This window comes from Vitis riparia, chromosome 17 (assembly GCF_004353265.1).
Source record: "Vitis riparia cultivar Riparia Gloire de Montpellier isolate 1030 chromosome 17, EGFV_Vit.rip_1.0, whole genome shotgun sequence".
NCBI lineage: Eukaryota > Viridiplantae > Streptophyta > Magnoliopsida > Vitales > Vitaceae > Vitis > Vitis riparia.
The window spans coordinates 14,614,717-14,632,918 of NC_048447.1; the positions used below are offsets into that span (position 1 = coordinate 14,614,717).

The 18,202-nt window shown below is 30.7% G+C and overlaps 1 protein-coding gene across 1 annotated transcript; it reads left to right on the plus strand.

Moving 5' to 3' along the window:
- Positions 1-5,161: 5,161 nt before the first annotated feature.
- On the plus strand, positions 5,162-6,214 carry LOC117904136 (flavonol 4'-sulfotransferase-like). Its single transcript, XM_034816650.1, has one exon. The coding sequence runs from the start codon at positions 5,162-5,164 to the stop codon at positions 6,212-6,214; it is 1,053 nt and encodes a 350-aa protein (XP_034672541.1).
- The last annotated feature ends 11,988 nt before the right edge of the window (positions 6,215-18,202 follow it).

Sequence of the window (18,202 nt, forward strand, 5' to 3'; positions counted from 1 at the left end):
TATTTTGAAATGGGTACTATTCTTACCATTTTTTTTTTCAACAAATGGATTATTTTTGACTTAAACTCCAAGGGAATTGGTCTATCTTTTTGAAGCAGTACGGTGTCATTGACAGGGTGTTTGGTATTCATGGTGTGTCGTGTATCTAATGTGCGTGTTTGGTCACTTAGAATAAGATAGAATGTGGATGTCTTCCTACATCATTTTCATATATATATATATATATATATATTATTTTATAATAATTATGTTTGATTTGTATAAATAATCAAAATAAAATAAAGAATGTATTACATGTTAATATTGGATATATATTTGTTTAAAATAAAATTTATATTATGTCATAATATTTAATATTAAAAAATATAAAATTTCTCTTATATTTACTATTATTTTGAAAATTATTTTATAATTTATCAATTTTAAAATAACTTCTTACTTCTAAGTTAATAATATTCATAATTAAAGGATTTAAAATTTATACACACAAATTATTATATTATATTATTAAATATATGTATATATATATATATATATATATATATATATATATATATATATATATTAAATATCGTATTATTGTCGACCCCGTATTTTACCTATTCCCATTGGATGGCGTGAACTCATTTTTTATTTTGTGAAAATTTTGATTTTTTGAAAAAGACTTGGATTCGTCATTTATTTTTGTTCGCGCGTGTCTCCTTATTTGGAAAAGACATGTATCCAAAAACCGAATATGAGATCCAAATGTCAAGTTACCTATTGGGAAGGTAAGGTGGTAAGTTGTAGCACCCCTTTAAGCCCGTATACGTATGACCTCTACTAAACGAATTAAAAGAATTATGATAATTAATAAATTAATTATGAATACAAAGAAAAATAATCATACAAATGAATATATACAAGTCATGGTGAAAATCAATATATACAAAAATAATAATGAAATCTACTTACAAGAATACACAAAATAAATAATAAGAGAATTATGTAAAATGATTTATTGAACTAAATAAAAAATATTAAAAAATAGTTTTCAAAAAATTTCAAAGGATTTTATTAAAAGCAATTTTAAATTAGTGATTTTAATCTATTTATTTACAAAACATTTTCTTCAAGTGATTTTATTCAATTTCATTTATATTTAATTTTCAAAAAAAAATTATTTATACTTATTATCAAAAGAATTTATTACAAGATTTCAATTTGAGCACAAAGATTATTTTTACTTGCTTTTATTAGAAAAAAATGAATTTTTACAATTTTATTTACAAAAATATTTTAATTTGTTTTCATTTAAGAAAAGCGACTTATACAAATTATTAAAAAAATAAAGTTTATTTGCTAAAGAATTTTTAATTAAAAATAATTTTTTGGGACAATTTTATTTACAAAACACTTTTTCAGACCATTATTATTAAAATAAAGAAATTTTTGGACAATTATTATTAAAAATAATTTTTCAAATTCTATTAAAAACATTTTTTTTTTAGATTTTTATGAATTTTTATTAATAAAAAAAATTTCTTTTATTAAGAAGAATATGTTAAAATTATTATTTTATTAAAACATATTTACTGAATCATTCCTCTTATTTAAACAAAATTTCTGATTTGTTCGATATTCAATTCTGTACAACATAACAAGTAAATATACAAATAAATATTTACAGAAACCAATAGAAATAAAACCAAATATAAGCGGAAAATCAAATATGTACCCAAATAAATTTACAACAAGCTCAATGTCTTCCTACAACTTATCGATTTCCACTTTCTTTCATAAAATTACATACACCACGTGTCATAAATTCGTACTTAGCCAACAGATTTGTAGAATGGATCCATACAAAAACAAAAATAACCTAAAGTGAATATCTAGAAATGTATAAAATTCACAATAGATATTCAAGTCTAGATTCAAATTTCAAATTAGTCCAACAAATTTTGTCAATAAAGATAAACCCAAATTAGCAAATATAACCCAACAAAAATATCTCACATATGATAGACCTAATCTAAAATTTTCAAAATAATAGCCAAAATATAAGTTCAATTAATCAAACCCAAAACATGATAAATTAAAATAAATTTCATTAGGTCTAACCTTAATATATCATAATCCAATCCTAATTTAATATATACACTTAAATCCACAATCAAAATCAATCCAATTTATGCTAATCCTAATTTACAATCAAAATCAACTACAATTTAATAAGTAAATAACTAAATAAATTAAACAAGCTCAAAACACCCGAACCACTACTGTATAAATCTAACAATAATAAATATAACGAGAACAATGATAATAATAAAAATAAAAATTTTAAATCACATTTTGAAACCGGTTTGAGTGTTGTGGGAAAGAAAGAAAAGTGGGAGATGAGGGAGATGGTCGCTGGTCGGTTGTGGCTCGCCCGCGATGACTGACCGGTGGTCCTGTTGATGGTGGTGAGGATTGATGGTCCGTTGAAAAATAAAAATAAAATAAAAAATAAAAGGAAGATAATGAGAAAATTGAAGGAAGAAAATGGGAGAAGAGATGGGATGAAGAGGCTCCAGAAATGGCATCAGTGTCACGCCACCGGCGGTGACAGAGACCACAGAAGATGAGAAGTGGAGTGTGTGTGAGGTGGTGGTTGTGTTGGAAGGGAGGAAGAAAAGAAAAAAGAAAAAGAAAAATGAGGCCGTGAGGGTGAGAGTCGTGAGTGGCAGTGGAGTGTGGGTGTTGCAGTGTTTGGGAAGGTCTATAGAGAGAAGAAAAAAATGAAAGAGAAAATGAAGGTCGGTTGTGTGTGGGAGTTGGGGGGAAAGAAAAAAACTGGAAGCGAAAATGGGGTCAGTTGGTGTCTCGGCCAATGGGTGGATCCAAAAAACATGGGAAGAAGAAAAAAAAATCCCGCCTCCCACCCAAAATGAAGAGAGGTGGGTAACTTAAAGCAGAAGAAATCAAATAAAAAAAGAAAAAATTGGGGGGAAATGAGATGGGGCCAGTGGTGTTGGGAATGGGGGAGAGTATTGGGTCAAAATGGCCCATTTATTAAAAACATATATAACATCTAACTATTTTTTGAAACTTATGTTTAAATTGACCTTTTTAGTGTCACATAGCGTCATATCATTATTATTATTTTTTTTATCATTTTAGTTAAAGTCTCAATTAGCAATTAAAATTTCAGTTTTAAATTAAAGCCGTAATTAACAACTAAGACTTCATTTTTAAACTAAAGTCTCAGTTGAGAATAGAGGTTTCATTTTCAAACTAAAGTCACAATTACCAATTGAGATTTTAGTTAATTTTTTTTAAATTTAAAATTTAATTAAAAACTATTAAATTACAATTTATTATTGAAATTTTAAAAATATACTTAAATAACAAATTATTTATAGTTAAACTTAAGAATCTAGTATTATTTCAACAAACATAAATTAATAAATAGAAGATATTATAAATGAATATTTTATTTATTAATAAATTAATAATCTTAAAATAATAAATTTATATAATATATAAATAATATATAAAATTATATAATTTATTAATTTAAGATATTTAATTTGTTGTTTTTTAAGATATTAATTTATTTATATTATAATAAATTTATCTTTATCGAAATAATAGTGTACTTTTAAGTCGTAGTTGCTAACTGAGATTTCAATTATAATTTTTTTTTTACTTTCAAATTTAATTAAAAACTATTAAATTACAATTTATTATTGAAATTAAAAATATATACTTTAATAATAAATTATTTATATTTAAACTTAAGAATCTAGTATTACTTCAACAAACATAAATTGATAAATAGAAGATATTATAAATGAATATTTTATTTATTAATAAATTAATAATCTTAAAATAATAAATTTATATAACATATAAATAATATATAAAATTGTATAATTTAGTAATTTAAGATATTTAATTTGTTATTTTTTAAGATATTAATTTATTTGTATAATTTAATAATTTTTAATTATAATTTTAATTTTTTAAAAAATTAACTAAAGCCTCAGTTGGCAACTGCGGCTTTAGTTCAAAAATGAAGCCTCAGTTGCTAACTAAGGTTTCAGTTTAAAAATGAAGTCTCACTGTGACTTTAACTAAAATAATGAAAAAAAATATTTTTTAATGACATGGCCCTTATGTGACATCAAAGAGGCTACCTCCGATATCAAAGAGGTTAATTTGAACACAAATTTTAAAAAGTGGTTTGATGTTATATTTTATTTAATAAATGAGCCATTTTGATCCGATACTCACGGGGTATGGTGGCTTAAAAAAATCAAATAAAAAAAGGGGGCGGCGGGGGGAGATGAGTTGGGGCAGCGGGCCATTTGGACCCATTACTCATGGGGAGGTGTGATAAAAAAGAAATCAAATAAAAAAAGGGGGCGGCGGGGGGAGATGAGATGGGGCAGCGGGCCATTTTGACCCAATACTCATGGGGAGGTGTGGTAAAAAAGAAATCAAATAAAAAAAGGGGGGCTCACCCAAGGGTAGGTGGAGGATAGAGGAGAGAAAGAGATAAAAAATAAAATAATAATAATAATAAAAGAATAAAAAATGGGCGAGTAAAAAATATCACGATAAAATAGAGTTTAAAATTAATATAAAAATAAAATTTGAATAAATTTTAGTATCTATAATATTAATTTACATATTTTATACATGTTTTTAAATTTTCTTTTCAAACTATAATTTTAATTATTTTAATTAAATTTTTTCATTTTACAAAATAAGTAATATGAATTTTTTTTTAAAAAAATGAATGAGAAGAATATAATATTTTAATTAATTTTTTTTGACAAAATTAGTGTTAAAAAAATTGGAAAAAAAATTATCATCAAAGGGTAAATCTCATATATATATATATATATTTCCGAGGTGAAAAGAAAGAGTCATGCCATTTTTTACGTGGCTGAAGGTCATTTTCGATATCCTTTACAAAACTCATCAAAACGAGTCACCCTTTGTCGTTGTCACCTCCCTCCCGTTCACTGGTCAGTCATGGGGCTAAAATCAGTGGTTTGTAATGTTAGAAGGAACCCACAAACGACGAATATATAAATGATTCTCAGCATTATGCCTTGTATATGGATCATATGCACACCCTTTCTTCTCTTACTCAATTATTAATCTCGTTTATGCAACAGTTTTCATGACAACTGCTCCCTCTTCCCAGAAACTTCTGGTGCCTGGTACCAGTGGCGGTGAAGAACAAGAACAACAAAGTCATGATAGAGAAAGAAGCTTCGAAAGATACAGAGAGATCATATCAACCCTTCCAAAAGAAAAGGGATGGACTACGGAGCATTTGTATCAATACCAAGGCTGTTGGTACCGTACCACATCTGGCATCCAAGGAGTAATATGGATGCAAGAACACTTCAAGCCACGACCTGCAGATGTTCTTTTAGTCACGCCTCCGAAATCAGGTACAACATGGTTTAAAGCTCTCCTGTTTGCTATCATGAACAGAACCCAGTTTAATACTTCAACACACCCTTTGCTTACCACTAGTCCTCATGAACTTGTTCCCTTCATGGAAATGTTTTTGCACATGAATATCCCATTCCCAGACCCAGATCCACTTTCTCCTCCTCGACTCTTCCACACCCACACTCCATTTACTTCATTACCCCAATCTGTCATAGACTCTCAATGTCGAATTGTCTATGTTTCCCGAAATCCAAAAGATGTGTTTGTTTCTTTCTATTGCTTTCTGCAGGGAGACAACAACTCTGCAATACGTCTCTCGTTTGAAGAGGCGTTTGAACAGTACTGTAAAGGATTTTCTCCATACGGACCCTTCTGGGATCATATACTAGGGTATTGGAAGGCAAACTCAAAATGGCCAGAGAGGGTACTCTTATTGAAATATGAAGATATGAAGAGGGATTCCTCATTTCATCTCAAGAGGATAGCAGAGTTCATCGGTCAACCCTTCTCTTCAGAGGAAGAAAAACAGGGTTTGGTGCATGAAATTATAAAATTGTGTAGTTTTGAGAGTCTAAGTAATATGCAGGTTAACAAGACTGGAACCTTCCGAGCAGGCTACCTGACCGTGGATAAGAATTCGTTCTTTAGGAAAGGTGAGGTTGGAGACTGGAAGAATCATCTTACAGCAGAGATGGCCGAGCGCCTGGACAAGATCATTGAGCGAAATTTGGATGGTTGTGATTTCTCATTCGATGATTCCAAGGACACATGATTGGTCATACATAACATGTTGAATCAAGATTCTGGTCTGATCTGTTTTGAATTTCGTTTCTTTTGATTTTCAATAATAAGGCCAGTAGGCTCTGAAATTAAATAGTAACGAAGTTTCAATTTTTCTTGCTCTGCAACTGTGGACTACAAACCCTTTAAAATGCTCCCGCTGTTGCCAAAGTTTTGCCCTTACAAAATTGGCGGGGAAACAATCAGGGATGGCAAAAAAGGGCACCAGGTGGGTCCGCATAGAAATCCGCCCTCCCATTCATGGGAGAGAATTTCAAAATAATTGAGAATATATTTTGAAAAATTGAATATTAAGTATGTCATGAAAATTAATTTAATTATTATTGGATAATTATCAAGAATCATAATAAGAAAAATTTAGTAAAAATTTATATTATATCATATAAAAATTATTATAATGGTTAATTAAAAAGAAATTGAATTTAATTTTATAACAAATCAATTTAATTTTTATAATTGGAATTAAACCTTAAACAATTACAAAACACCAAACAAAATTAAATTGAAATTAAATTACAATTAAATTATAATATGTGAATATAGAAAGATATACAAAAGGGTAAATTAATTAAATGTAAATTTTGTAAATTTAATTTTTGAAATTTTGATGTGATTGAATAATTCGACAAATGAAGTAAATTAAATAAAAGTTATACCAAAGGATTGAGAATTTGATTGAGTGCTGAGATATATTTAAAATGATTGTTTTATATTATTGAGATTAGTTTAAATAAATAAAATTAGGGTATAAATTATGTTTTGTGATATTTGGATTATTGAGAATTTTTCTTTGATATTTGAGATGATATAATACAAAAAAAATGTTATGTTAGTTGTTGGAAATGATAAAATATTTTAGGAATAAATAAGATTTATGTGGCTAAGGTTTAAATTATGTTTTGATGATATACAAATTAATTGTAAATTATTATTATTATTATTATTATTATTATTATGTTTGTGATGATTAAAGTAAAGAAAAATCATTGTGTAGATTGTTGAAAATTATGAAATATAATGAAAGTATGGACTCATATTTTCCATGTGTGCCCACTCGATGATGAGACTCGCTTTTTATTTGTTTGTGAAAATTTGATTTTTAGAAAAATACTTGGAATCATTACTTATTTTTGTTTTATTTTTAAAGAGAAAACAAAATAAGAAAGAAAAACCCTAAGTGTGACTCCTGAAGGAAAAACAGGTCTGTAAAAACCTCCAAGAGTCAAGTTACCTATTGGGAATGTATGATGGTGAGCCGTAGCACCCCTATAAACTCGTATACATACTGTCTCTACTAAATGAATTAAGGAAATTGTGATAATTAATTAATTAATCCTGGATACCAAGATTTAAGGAATGAAACAATATACACAAAGATGATGACAAAATAAAATTGCAAGAATGTACAAAAACAAATGACAATAAAATTATGCAAATTGATTTATTGAACTAATTAGAAAAAAAGATATTTGAAAGAATTAGTTTTCAAGAAATTTCAAATGATTTTATTAAAAACAATTTTAAATTAGTGATTTCAATTTATTTATATACAAAAAAGAAGTTTTAATTTATTTTCGATTAATGATTTGATTCAATTTCATTTGTATTTAATTTTTTTTTTTTAAAAAGTTATTTACATTTATTGTATCAAAAGAAATTATTATAAAATTTCAATTTGGTAACAAAAATTATTTTTACTTGCTTTTACGGTAAAGGAATGAATTTTTACAATTTTATTTTTTAAAAAAAGTATTTCGTTTTATTTTCATTTAATAAAAGTGACTTATTGTAGACCCCATATGGGGCTCGGTTTTTGTCATATCCCAGCAACTCATTTTTACCAGGTGGAGGCCTCTCAATGAGCCACTTGTCGGCTCGTGGATGGCTGCTAGAGAATCATAGTAGTGGAATTGAGAAGTGAATGAGAGTTCGACACCTGTCCAAGGAATATTCAGAATCTTCAGGCCGTTGTGGAGGAGCGGGTCTGTTATGCAAAAGCAGGAGAGGTGCTTTTGGCTGGGGGGGATTTTCTGGCAGACGTATGAGAAAAAGTGGGGGGATGTTTTTTTTAGGTGCTGGCTAGAGATATTTTGAGGGGGGTCTTCACTTTAGAAAGAAAAAGGAGAGCAAGGCACCAGAGAGGGAGGAAGCTAGAGACTAGATAGAAGAAACAAAGAGAAAGGAGAAGACGAGAAGGAGGTGTGCATCTTGAGGTTATCTACAGAGGAGAGTATGGATTCGAGAGAGAGGGGTATGCTTAAAGAGTAGAGATAGACGACTTGGCTGGTTCATTAGTTTTTGCCAACATTGGTGGTGGATTAAAGGTGTTTGCAGCTGAACAGAACCTTACTGCAGAAGGGCATTCTCAGGTATGGATGCAACTGATATATGGTTTGATTTGGATTCTTATTACTCCTACCCGTTTTCCATTGATATTTGAGTGTTAGTTGGCTTGCTTGAGGTGGTTAATGAAGGCCACCTATTCCTTGTTAAGATATAGTCCTGAATTCATATTGTTAACCTTGGTATGCCTTGTCTCTGATGTGAAATACCCAAGAGTCCTGTCATTTATTTGCATTTGATACTGTTTTCCTCACCTAAATCAGAGAAGGTTCACGGATAACTCATGATGTGAAGCCTCCTTTAAGGACCTTTTTACTTGTTTTCTTCTATGCTCTGTTTTATGCATTTTTCATGACGAGGCCACTCCCGTTTCTGGATCCCGTTCGATGCGCGAGTTGTGGTAGAGAGAGGACCCAAAACTGGCTATGAATTCTTGTATGGAAGCGTATTCTCAAGATCTTTTTAGCAAATTGATTGAGAAGTTGTTGAATCCCTGTTATGGCCCTCTAAAGCCGATACTATCGGAACTCAGGGGAAGATTAAAAAGCAAGAAGCTTATTTGGAAGCCCCATGACTTGTGGGCAGCAGGGATAATAGCTCGTGAGAGAGAATGTTCAGAGCTCAAAAGTTAGCAAATGAAGCTTGCCGTAAATCCCCAGTGGGCATCATGGGATGGTGTATTGGCTGTCATAACTATTTTGAGTGTTTGAAGGTTTCAACTGTGAGCCTTCTAATCGGAATGGCGTATATTGAATCCCGAGATCCAAGACAAGTTGCAGACGGGTTTTAGGGAAAGAGGACGCTAGTATTAGGGAGAAGGAGATTCTCTGTGGCAAGTTTTATTTGATTGATCTGAAATCATTGATAACATGGGTTCTCTAGGGAAGCAAAGTATTGGAGGTGTCCATCAAAACCAAGAATTCAGCATCCAGAACGAAGATTTTCCTGCATCACCTGGATTTAAAGGTGGAAATACTGACTTTCCTGTGGACTCTCACCGGAAAGAACAACTCCATGATAGTGTTGTGCCTATGATGCAATCTCAGCATTTTCCTATGGGAAGGTCTGGTGGATTTAACTTAGGTATCCCATATTCATCTCGTCTTCAGCAGCAACAACAACATGCTTCATCAATTGGAAGCGGTGGACCACCTTCCATAGGTCCATTACTGCTGCCACCGCAACTACCTCAATCTCTTTTCCCTTCACATGGATTCAGCTGCTCCTCGTCCCGCCGTGATCATTAACTACGGCGCCGGGTATACTAAAATGGGTTTTGTCGGTAACGTGGAGCCGTGCTTCATTGCCCCGACAGTTGTTGCTGTCAACGAGTCGTTTTTGAATCAAAATCGGAGCCCCACCAATCCAAGCTATCCGATTGTTCACGGCCAGGTTGATAATTGGGATGTCATGGAGAGATTTTGGCAGCAGTGTATATTTAATTATTTGAGATGTGATCAGGAGGATCACTACTTTCTTTTGACAGGAAGTCCACTCACTGCCCCGGAGAGCCGTGAATACACTGGTGAAATTATATTTGAAACCTTCAATGTTCCTGGTCTTTATATTGCGATGCAGCCGGTGCTCGCCCTTGTGACAGGATACACTACATCTAAGTGTGAGATGACAGAGGAAGATCTGGGTTCTTTCATAGCAGATTAACAATCCAATTAATCTCGGTATTAAATCAGGCTGCTCACAAAGAAGATGCCATCGTTCAAGACCCTTTTCGGGGAAGTCACTGATGTAGTTCCTCAATCGATCAACCCGCTCCCACCAGATGCAGTGGATGTTGACCCTGAATTCCAAGAGGATTTGATCACCACGGTTTTTTTAAATCTCTAAATGCATGACAACAACAAAAAGGCTTCGTGGCATTTCCGGGACCCATTTTATCCCTTTTTCTAGCATGGCATGCATGGCCAACTTTGGTGGGCCACTCCTGAAACCCACGTGTCACACCCTTATATTCCCATGTATTGCTTTCAAAAATGGATTTTCAAATAAAATCTTTTTCAAAGGTTTAAATCTTTCAAGTTTTCTTTCTTTACCTTAAATATATCTTTTATTTATTTATTTATTTTATTATTATTATTATTTTCTCTTTTCTTTCTCATCTTCTTGATTTTAAATATTTTCCACTCCTTAATAAATTTGGCTACCACATTTATTTCCGACAAACATCTTTCATAAGTCATCCTCGATTTTTAATAATTTTCTTATTTTCTAAAAATGTTTTTAAATAAGCAAGAATTCAATTTCCTAATTTCGAGTGATGAAATTTACGGAATTGATTCATGCAAAAGTAATTTGGGCTTTGGTGGGGGCCCGACATATCTGATTTTATGATTGGTTAATGGATTGATTGATATGATTGCTATATGTGATTGATTTACTATATTCCATTCTATGACATGCATGCTGTTATTTGGTGTTTGATTGGTAACATTTGTTTTTTCCTTGAAGTATAACAGTTCACCACTCAGGTACATTCTTCGCCTCTCGTATTCATTCGGATATTTTGTTGTGATTTTCGATTCGGGTATTCATTATTTTCCTTATTAGATGCCATGATCGCTTCATTTTATTAGTAGAGACCCATTTTTAGGGACTTAGAGGGGTGCTACGGTTTTTACCGTACCTTCCCGATAAGTAACCTGATCCCCGAACCCAATCCGGTTTTCCGTAGACCAACCTTTTCCAAAATAAGGAGTCACACCTAAGGTTTTCTTTCTTATTTTGTTTACCCTTTTTAAAAATAAAACAAAAATAAGTGGCGACTCCAAGTCATTTTTTTAATCAATAAAAATCATTTTTCAAATAAAAATCGAACTCGTCATCGAGTGAGAAACGCATGAGCCGAAATACGGGTCCACACTTATACAAATTATTAAAAATATATATATAACTTTATTTGCAAAAGAATTTTTAATTAAAAATTAATTTTTGAGACAACTTTATTTACAAAACAATTTTTGGACAATTTTTATTAAACAAAGAAATTTTTGGACAATTATTATTTTTAAAAAAAATTCAAATTCTATTAAAAACAATTTTTTTGGATTTTTCTTAAAGCATTTTTTTTGAATTTTTATTAATAAAAACTTTCTTTTATTAAGAAGAATATTTTAAAATTATTATTTTATTAAATCATATTTATTGAATTATTCCTCTTATTTAAACAAATTTCCGATTTGTTTGATATTCAATTTTGTACACACTCAATAAATATCAATAAACAAATATTTACAGAAACCAATAAAAATAAAACCAAATAGTAGTGGAAAATAAAATGTGTAACCAAACAAACTTACAACAAGCTCAATGTCTTTCTATAGCTTTTTAATTCTCACTTTTTTCCATAAAATTTCGTACTCCACGTGTCATAAATTCATACTCGGCCAACATAATTGCAAAATAGAACAAAAATAACTCAAATGTAAATATCGAAAAATGTACAAAGTTCAAAACAAATATTCAAGTCCAAATCCAAACTTCAAATTAGTCCAATAAATTTTGTCAATCAAAATGGACCCAAATTAGCAAATATAACTCAACAAAAATATCTCACATGTCATAGGCCCTAATTTAAAATTTCTAAATTAATAGTCAAAATATAAGCTCAATTAATCAAACTCAAAACATGATAAATTAAAATAAATCTCATTAAGCCTGAATTTAATATCTCATAATACAATCCTAATTTATTATGCAAACCTAAATCAACAACCAAAATCAAACCCACATCCAAAATATATCACAGTATGTCTCATGTCAAATTGAATAATTAAAATGAGCATAACCATATAAATATCATCTAATCTAAACCAAATTAGAAAATTCTAAATTAATTCACCAACAATAAAAAAAAAAAAAAAAAACTCAAATTTCATAAATAATAATAATAATAATAATGGAAAAAAATGGAGGAAAATAAATGGGGTCGACTGGTGTCTCTGCCCAATGGCCACTGACCGAAATTCTCTATTGTACCAAAATACTTAGCCTTTTTACGTAGTAACTCTGGTCAAGAAAAACTAGAAAAAGAGTTACTACGGCTTTTGTAGTATTCCGGGTATCGTTCTCAAGGACTGACTTATGAAAATTGTCAATACTAGAATAAATGAATTGTTTTTGTTTAAATCCTTAAATGAAAAAACAATATGTGAATAATGTGAAACTAAGTAAAAAAAATTAAATTAATAAGAAAAAAAAATGAATATTGATTTTAAATTCAATTGATTCAAGTTTGGGGTTTTCCACAATCCAACCTAGGGTATAGAAATTAGAGAAAACAAGGGTATTTTAAGTAATATGATCTTAGGGTTTTAGGATCCTTGGCCGTTCGCGATCAAGTTGAGTTCTATAACTCAAGATTGCATCCGAAACCTAATTTTTCCTTTTTAAAACAGATTCCTAAAACCATCAAATGAATGAGATTGATTATCAATTTAAGATTTGGTTTTTTAACCCTTCCTACTCCTTATAGCTTTGTTTAGGGGCAAATAACGGTAGGGAAGACGAGGATAGCTAATGATCAAGAATTACCAAGAATCACTAGTATCAAGTAATAACCTACCGTATCATTCCTTAATCGAACTCACAAGGATAGGATAAAAAAAAAAAAAAATTGTCACCCAACCAATAATTAATTTCATTGTTATAGTAATTTACCCATTGTCCCTATAGGTTTCCCAACCCTTAGGTTTTCATGCTTCAAGCCCCAAGTTGGCTCTTAGCCTCTCATGGGGGTGATGTCACATTCACAATCCATAATAGGGTAAAAATCCATAATTTGAATCAAAAGAAACTAAAAACAATATATTCAATAGAGAAGAAAAAGAAAACAAACCAAAGTTCTCGTCTTCTTCCACCTTCAATGTCAAACTCTCCAAAAAAAAAATCCAAGATCCCTAAAACCTAGAATTGAGAGAGTTTATATAATATCCTCAATTACCTAACATGTGGCACACTCTCATTGGCCACTTATTACAAAATAATTTCCTAAAAATGATTAAAAAATAATAAAATGGTGATTTCTAGTTGTGTGGGATCCACTTAGGGTGGATGAAGAGCCCTAGATGCAATTCCCAAGGTAGAGGAGGTGAAACATCAAAGTGGCAGTGGGTGAATTCGAAATTGGTGCCATTTCGAAGTGGATTTTGAATTCATAAGTTGAATTTCGAAATCATTTCGAAATGACCCTCCAACTTGGTGCGGTTGTCTTCAAATATCCATAACTTCTTCACTTTAGCTCCGATTTGCAAACCGTTTGAAGCGTTGGACTCCTGACTTCCCGATCTTCAAAACGATATATAGTATGTATATAATGGACTCCAGAAAGTACTTCAAATTTTTCCTCAAAGTCAGAGTATATAATGCCATCAGATTTTTAAGTTCTAAATTTCCATGCAACTGAATCTTGCTTCATGCCTCATTTCCCATGATTTCTTGCCTTATTTCTTACTCCATAATGGTCATTTCTCATCTTTCAAACTCATGATATCCTTGTCTTGCCTTTGCTTACGTTCCATGAGTCTTGACTCACTTATTTCCTCATTTAGCCATTTCTTAATCTTTCAAAATTTAAAGTCATTCAATTTGCACCATTTTCTTCCCTTGAACCTGAGATAAGTCTCCAAAGTACAAATTAAACTCATGGTTAGGGCCTTAGCATTGATTTAGGTCAAGTTGGGTGATTTGAATGTCTTTTGGTGCACAAATCATACCAAATATGTGCCATTAGAGCACATATTTTGGCTCCAATCAGCCACGTGAAAAATTGGACAAACAAAATAGAGAAAAATGTGGGAAAAATCAGGGCCCCTTAAAATGAAGAGAGATGGGTAGCTTCTAGAAGAAAAAAAAAAGGAGCCAGTGGTCTTGAGATTGAAGGGAGTTATGGGAGGAGAAAGAATGGGGGAGTAGGTGGAGTGATTGGGGAAGATAGGAAGAGAGATGAGAAAGGAGAGAGAAAATAAATAAATAAAAACATAACAATAATAATAGTAAATAATAATAAAATAAAATAATAAAAACTAATAATTAGATGGTGAATGGGCAAAAAATATAAGATATAATCGGGATTTAAAAACTAAGAATAAAATTGTGCTCAAAATCAACGTAAAAATAAAATTGAGACAAATTTTGGGATTTACAGGGAGTAAATAGAATTATGTCTTGAAATATTGTGGATGTTAAAATATGATTTGATTTTAGTTCATAGGCATCATGGTTGTGTGAAACGAAAATGAGAATGAAAAAAACCCCCAAAAAGGATAACAATGAAAAGAAAAGAGCAATGAGAAATGAAAAGACCCCAGAGATGGCGAATTAAGAAATGAGTGAGATCCCTAAGGTGAAAGACCAAAAAGTTTACCCTCAAAGACTCCGAATAGGGAGTGTATTTGAGTACAAACGTGTATCCTTCAGTGAAATCCCAAGAACAACATTGCATTATTAGATTGCGTATAAACATTTGCATCATGTTAGTATTTGAAAGAAAGATTTGTATTATTTATCAATGATATGTTTGAATATATTATTCAAGACTAAAATGACTTGTTTATTTTGTAAATTTAGAATTGTTGATATGCTAGACATATGATAGAATAAGAGAAATGATAATTTTAATCGATTTAAATGTGTATAGTTGTGGTTCATTTAATGTATACAAGGTAGATGTAAAATTACATTTTGGTATATGATTGTGTTCTATTAACCTAGAATTTATAAACCATTTGGGTGGAAAACACCCTATTGAGCAATGTGGAAATGCTCATTTTTTTATTTTTTAAAATTTTTAGATGCATATATAGTTTCTAAAGGGCCACAGGAAGATCCAAAAGTATTCCACAAAGCAAAAGAACCATAATAATGGTTGTTTTTAATTTATAGTACTTTTTCAATATGTACTAATTTGAGTTATATGGACTTTTGTAAGTTAAATTATATTTTGTTAGCTTGTAAAACATTTTGGGAAATAGTCTTTTGACTTAGAGATTATTGTAAATATTGAGCTTTGGTGGGAAAATGATTGGTGGATTTATTATACTTATGAACAATGGTTGGTTTTGGAGATAAATAAAATGAAGTAAAGTAATATGATATAGTAAGTTTTAGCTTAGTAAATTTATTTGGGGTTAGATGTTGTTTTGTTGAAAAAAAATTTTAGGTTATCAAGACTGATTGCCAGCTTAGACAAGCGTAACTCTTAGGGTCAAATCTTTGACCTGGGGTCATGAGTCGAATTCTGGGTTGCCCAGAATCCGAGGCGTTACAGAATAAGACAGGAAAATCTAGCCCATCCTCAAACTTTGAGGTTGTGAACAAGGCATTTTTCAGGAGATGCAAGGTTGCAAATTGGAAAAACTATTTAACAGGTGAGATGGTGGAACGTCTGGATCAAGTAACTAAGTAGATGTTCAAGGATCCGGTTTATCTTTTTCAAACAGTATGAGGTCAGTGATAGTGTGTTTAGTATTCATGGGACATGTATCTAATGTGTATAAGTCTCATAATGAATATTTTCAACTGATCATTTGCTTTAGTTCTATTATTCATGCAAGACCTAATGATTTTTGTGACGTCCTACGTTGTTGGGTTTCTCTAACCATATCATTGTGTTTTAAGTTTTAACACGAAAGGGAGTACGAATGGAATCAATGCCCAACCCTATTGTGAGAATATTTCATATGAGTTATTGGCCCATTGAATTTAAACCACACAATATAAGGAGTAGTAGATATTCATTAATCACCCCATTTTTAACAAAAATTTATGTTGTTGGTCGCGAACCCGACAAGTTGTCTTTCTCTTCAGTCACGAGTTGCTCTTTCCTTCAATCATATGTGATTGCATGAGCGCAAATGATCAAACATAGAAAAAAAAAAAAAAAGTGGTTTACATACCTACTTTTGTACCATGATAGAAGTGGCGGGTAATGTCAAATAAAAATTGTTGCTTCCTTAGGAGCAAAAAATTGAATGTACAGTTATATCCATGAGAAAAGTCTGGCATTTAGAAATATTTGTGAGACATTTGGAGAAATTCATCCAACATATACAATTGCATGATGCAATATCAGTTAATGGAAGTATGTGTTGGAAACATTTTTTTTATTTTAAATAAAATAAAATAAAATGAATGTTTTAGGTTTTGTGGCCCATTTAAATTTAAATTTAAAATTAAAACTTATTCAAATATTATCTCTTAGTAGTAACTACCCATCAGTATTTATTTGTCTTCTTTAATGAGAAAAAGATATCAGGGAAATATTCTAAGTTAAAACTTCAAAGAGATAAGAGTTTTTAATCTAATCTACAAGAAGAAGTTAGTGAATTTTCATTAGTTCATAGACATAAAGTCTTGGAAGGACTAGCCAACGAATCCCTAATTTTCTTCAGTTCTTATTTGCTCAAAAAGATTGTGAATTTGATTATCATGGTTGGAGATATGATATCGGATTTCTACTTTTATCATTTGCAATTTTGAGAATTTTCTAACATTTTGGCATCGAAGTCATATATCTAGTTTGGCATTTGATTCAGTTTGAAATTTATATTAGTTTATTTAAGGTATTTTGAATATTTGTTGGTCATTTATTCTTTTCAATCCTTTTTATATATTTTGGGTTCCGGTACAATATAAGAATGAGAAATAATCTTGAGTTTATTTGGGTTCATTTATGTTATTTGTAAGGGATGTTTTGTTTTTCTCTATACTGCTATTTAGATCTCATATTTGTCTATCGGAAATATATTGATGATATCAACAACATATATGCATTAAGTTTTATAAGTAGTATTTAGAATCACTACTTAATATTTGTCTACCATTAAGTTTGGTAAATTTTGATGTCATACTAGAGTAACATGTTGCTTCATTGCATGTTAGTAAGCTTTGTTATTTATTTTGCAATTCAATCTATATCTATTCAAAATTTTGATTCATCTTGAATGTCTTCTCTAAATAGTGATAACTATGCTGATTGAAAATAGAAAATTCTCCTTACATTGGGTTGCTTGGACCTTAATTTAGCACTTCGTATGGATGAGCCACTAGTTCCTACAAAATTAGGCACCCAAACTGAGAAAATATCATATGAACATTGGGAGCGATCTAATCACTTAAGTTTGATGTTTATCAAGTCTAGCATTGGGAAAAGTATTTGTGGTTTGATTCTTGACTGTGCTAAGGTGAAAGAATATCTCAAAGCTTTTGAACAACAGTTTGAGACTTTTGATAAGGCTTTGGCTAGCATCCTAAGGATAAAGATGTGTTCTATGAAGTTTAATGGCACCAAAGGAGTGCATGAGCACATAATGGAAATGAGGGATATTGTTGTTTAACTTAAGTTATTGGAGATTGAGATGTTTGAGTCATTTTTGGTTCACTTTATCCTTAATTCACTTCCAATTGAGTATGGACCTTTTAAGATTTCATACAATACACATAAGGAAGAATGGTTTATCAATAAACTTTTGACCATGTGTGTATAAGAGAAAGGAAAACTCAATCAAGAAATGATTGAAAGTACTCGTTCGACGACTTAAGAAAAGAAACCAGGCAAGAAAGACAAAGGAAAACAAAATACATCTCTTAGTAAGGTTAATAA

What these genes read in the sequence shown, in the direction of transcription:
- LOC117904136 (XM_034816650.1), top strand. Translation starts at nt 5,162, where the DNA reads ATGACAACTGCTCCCTCTTCCCAGAAACTTCTGGTGCCTGGTACCAGT.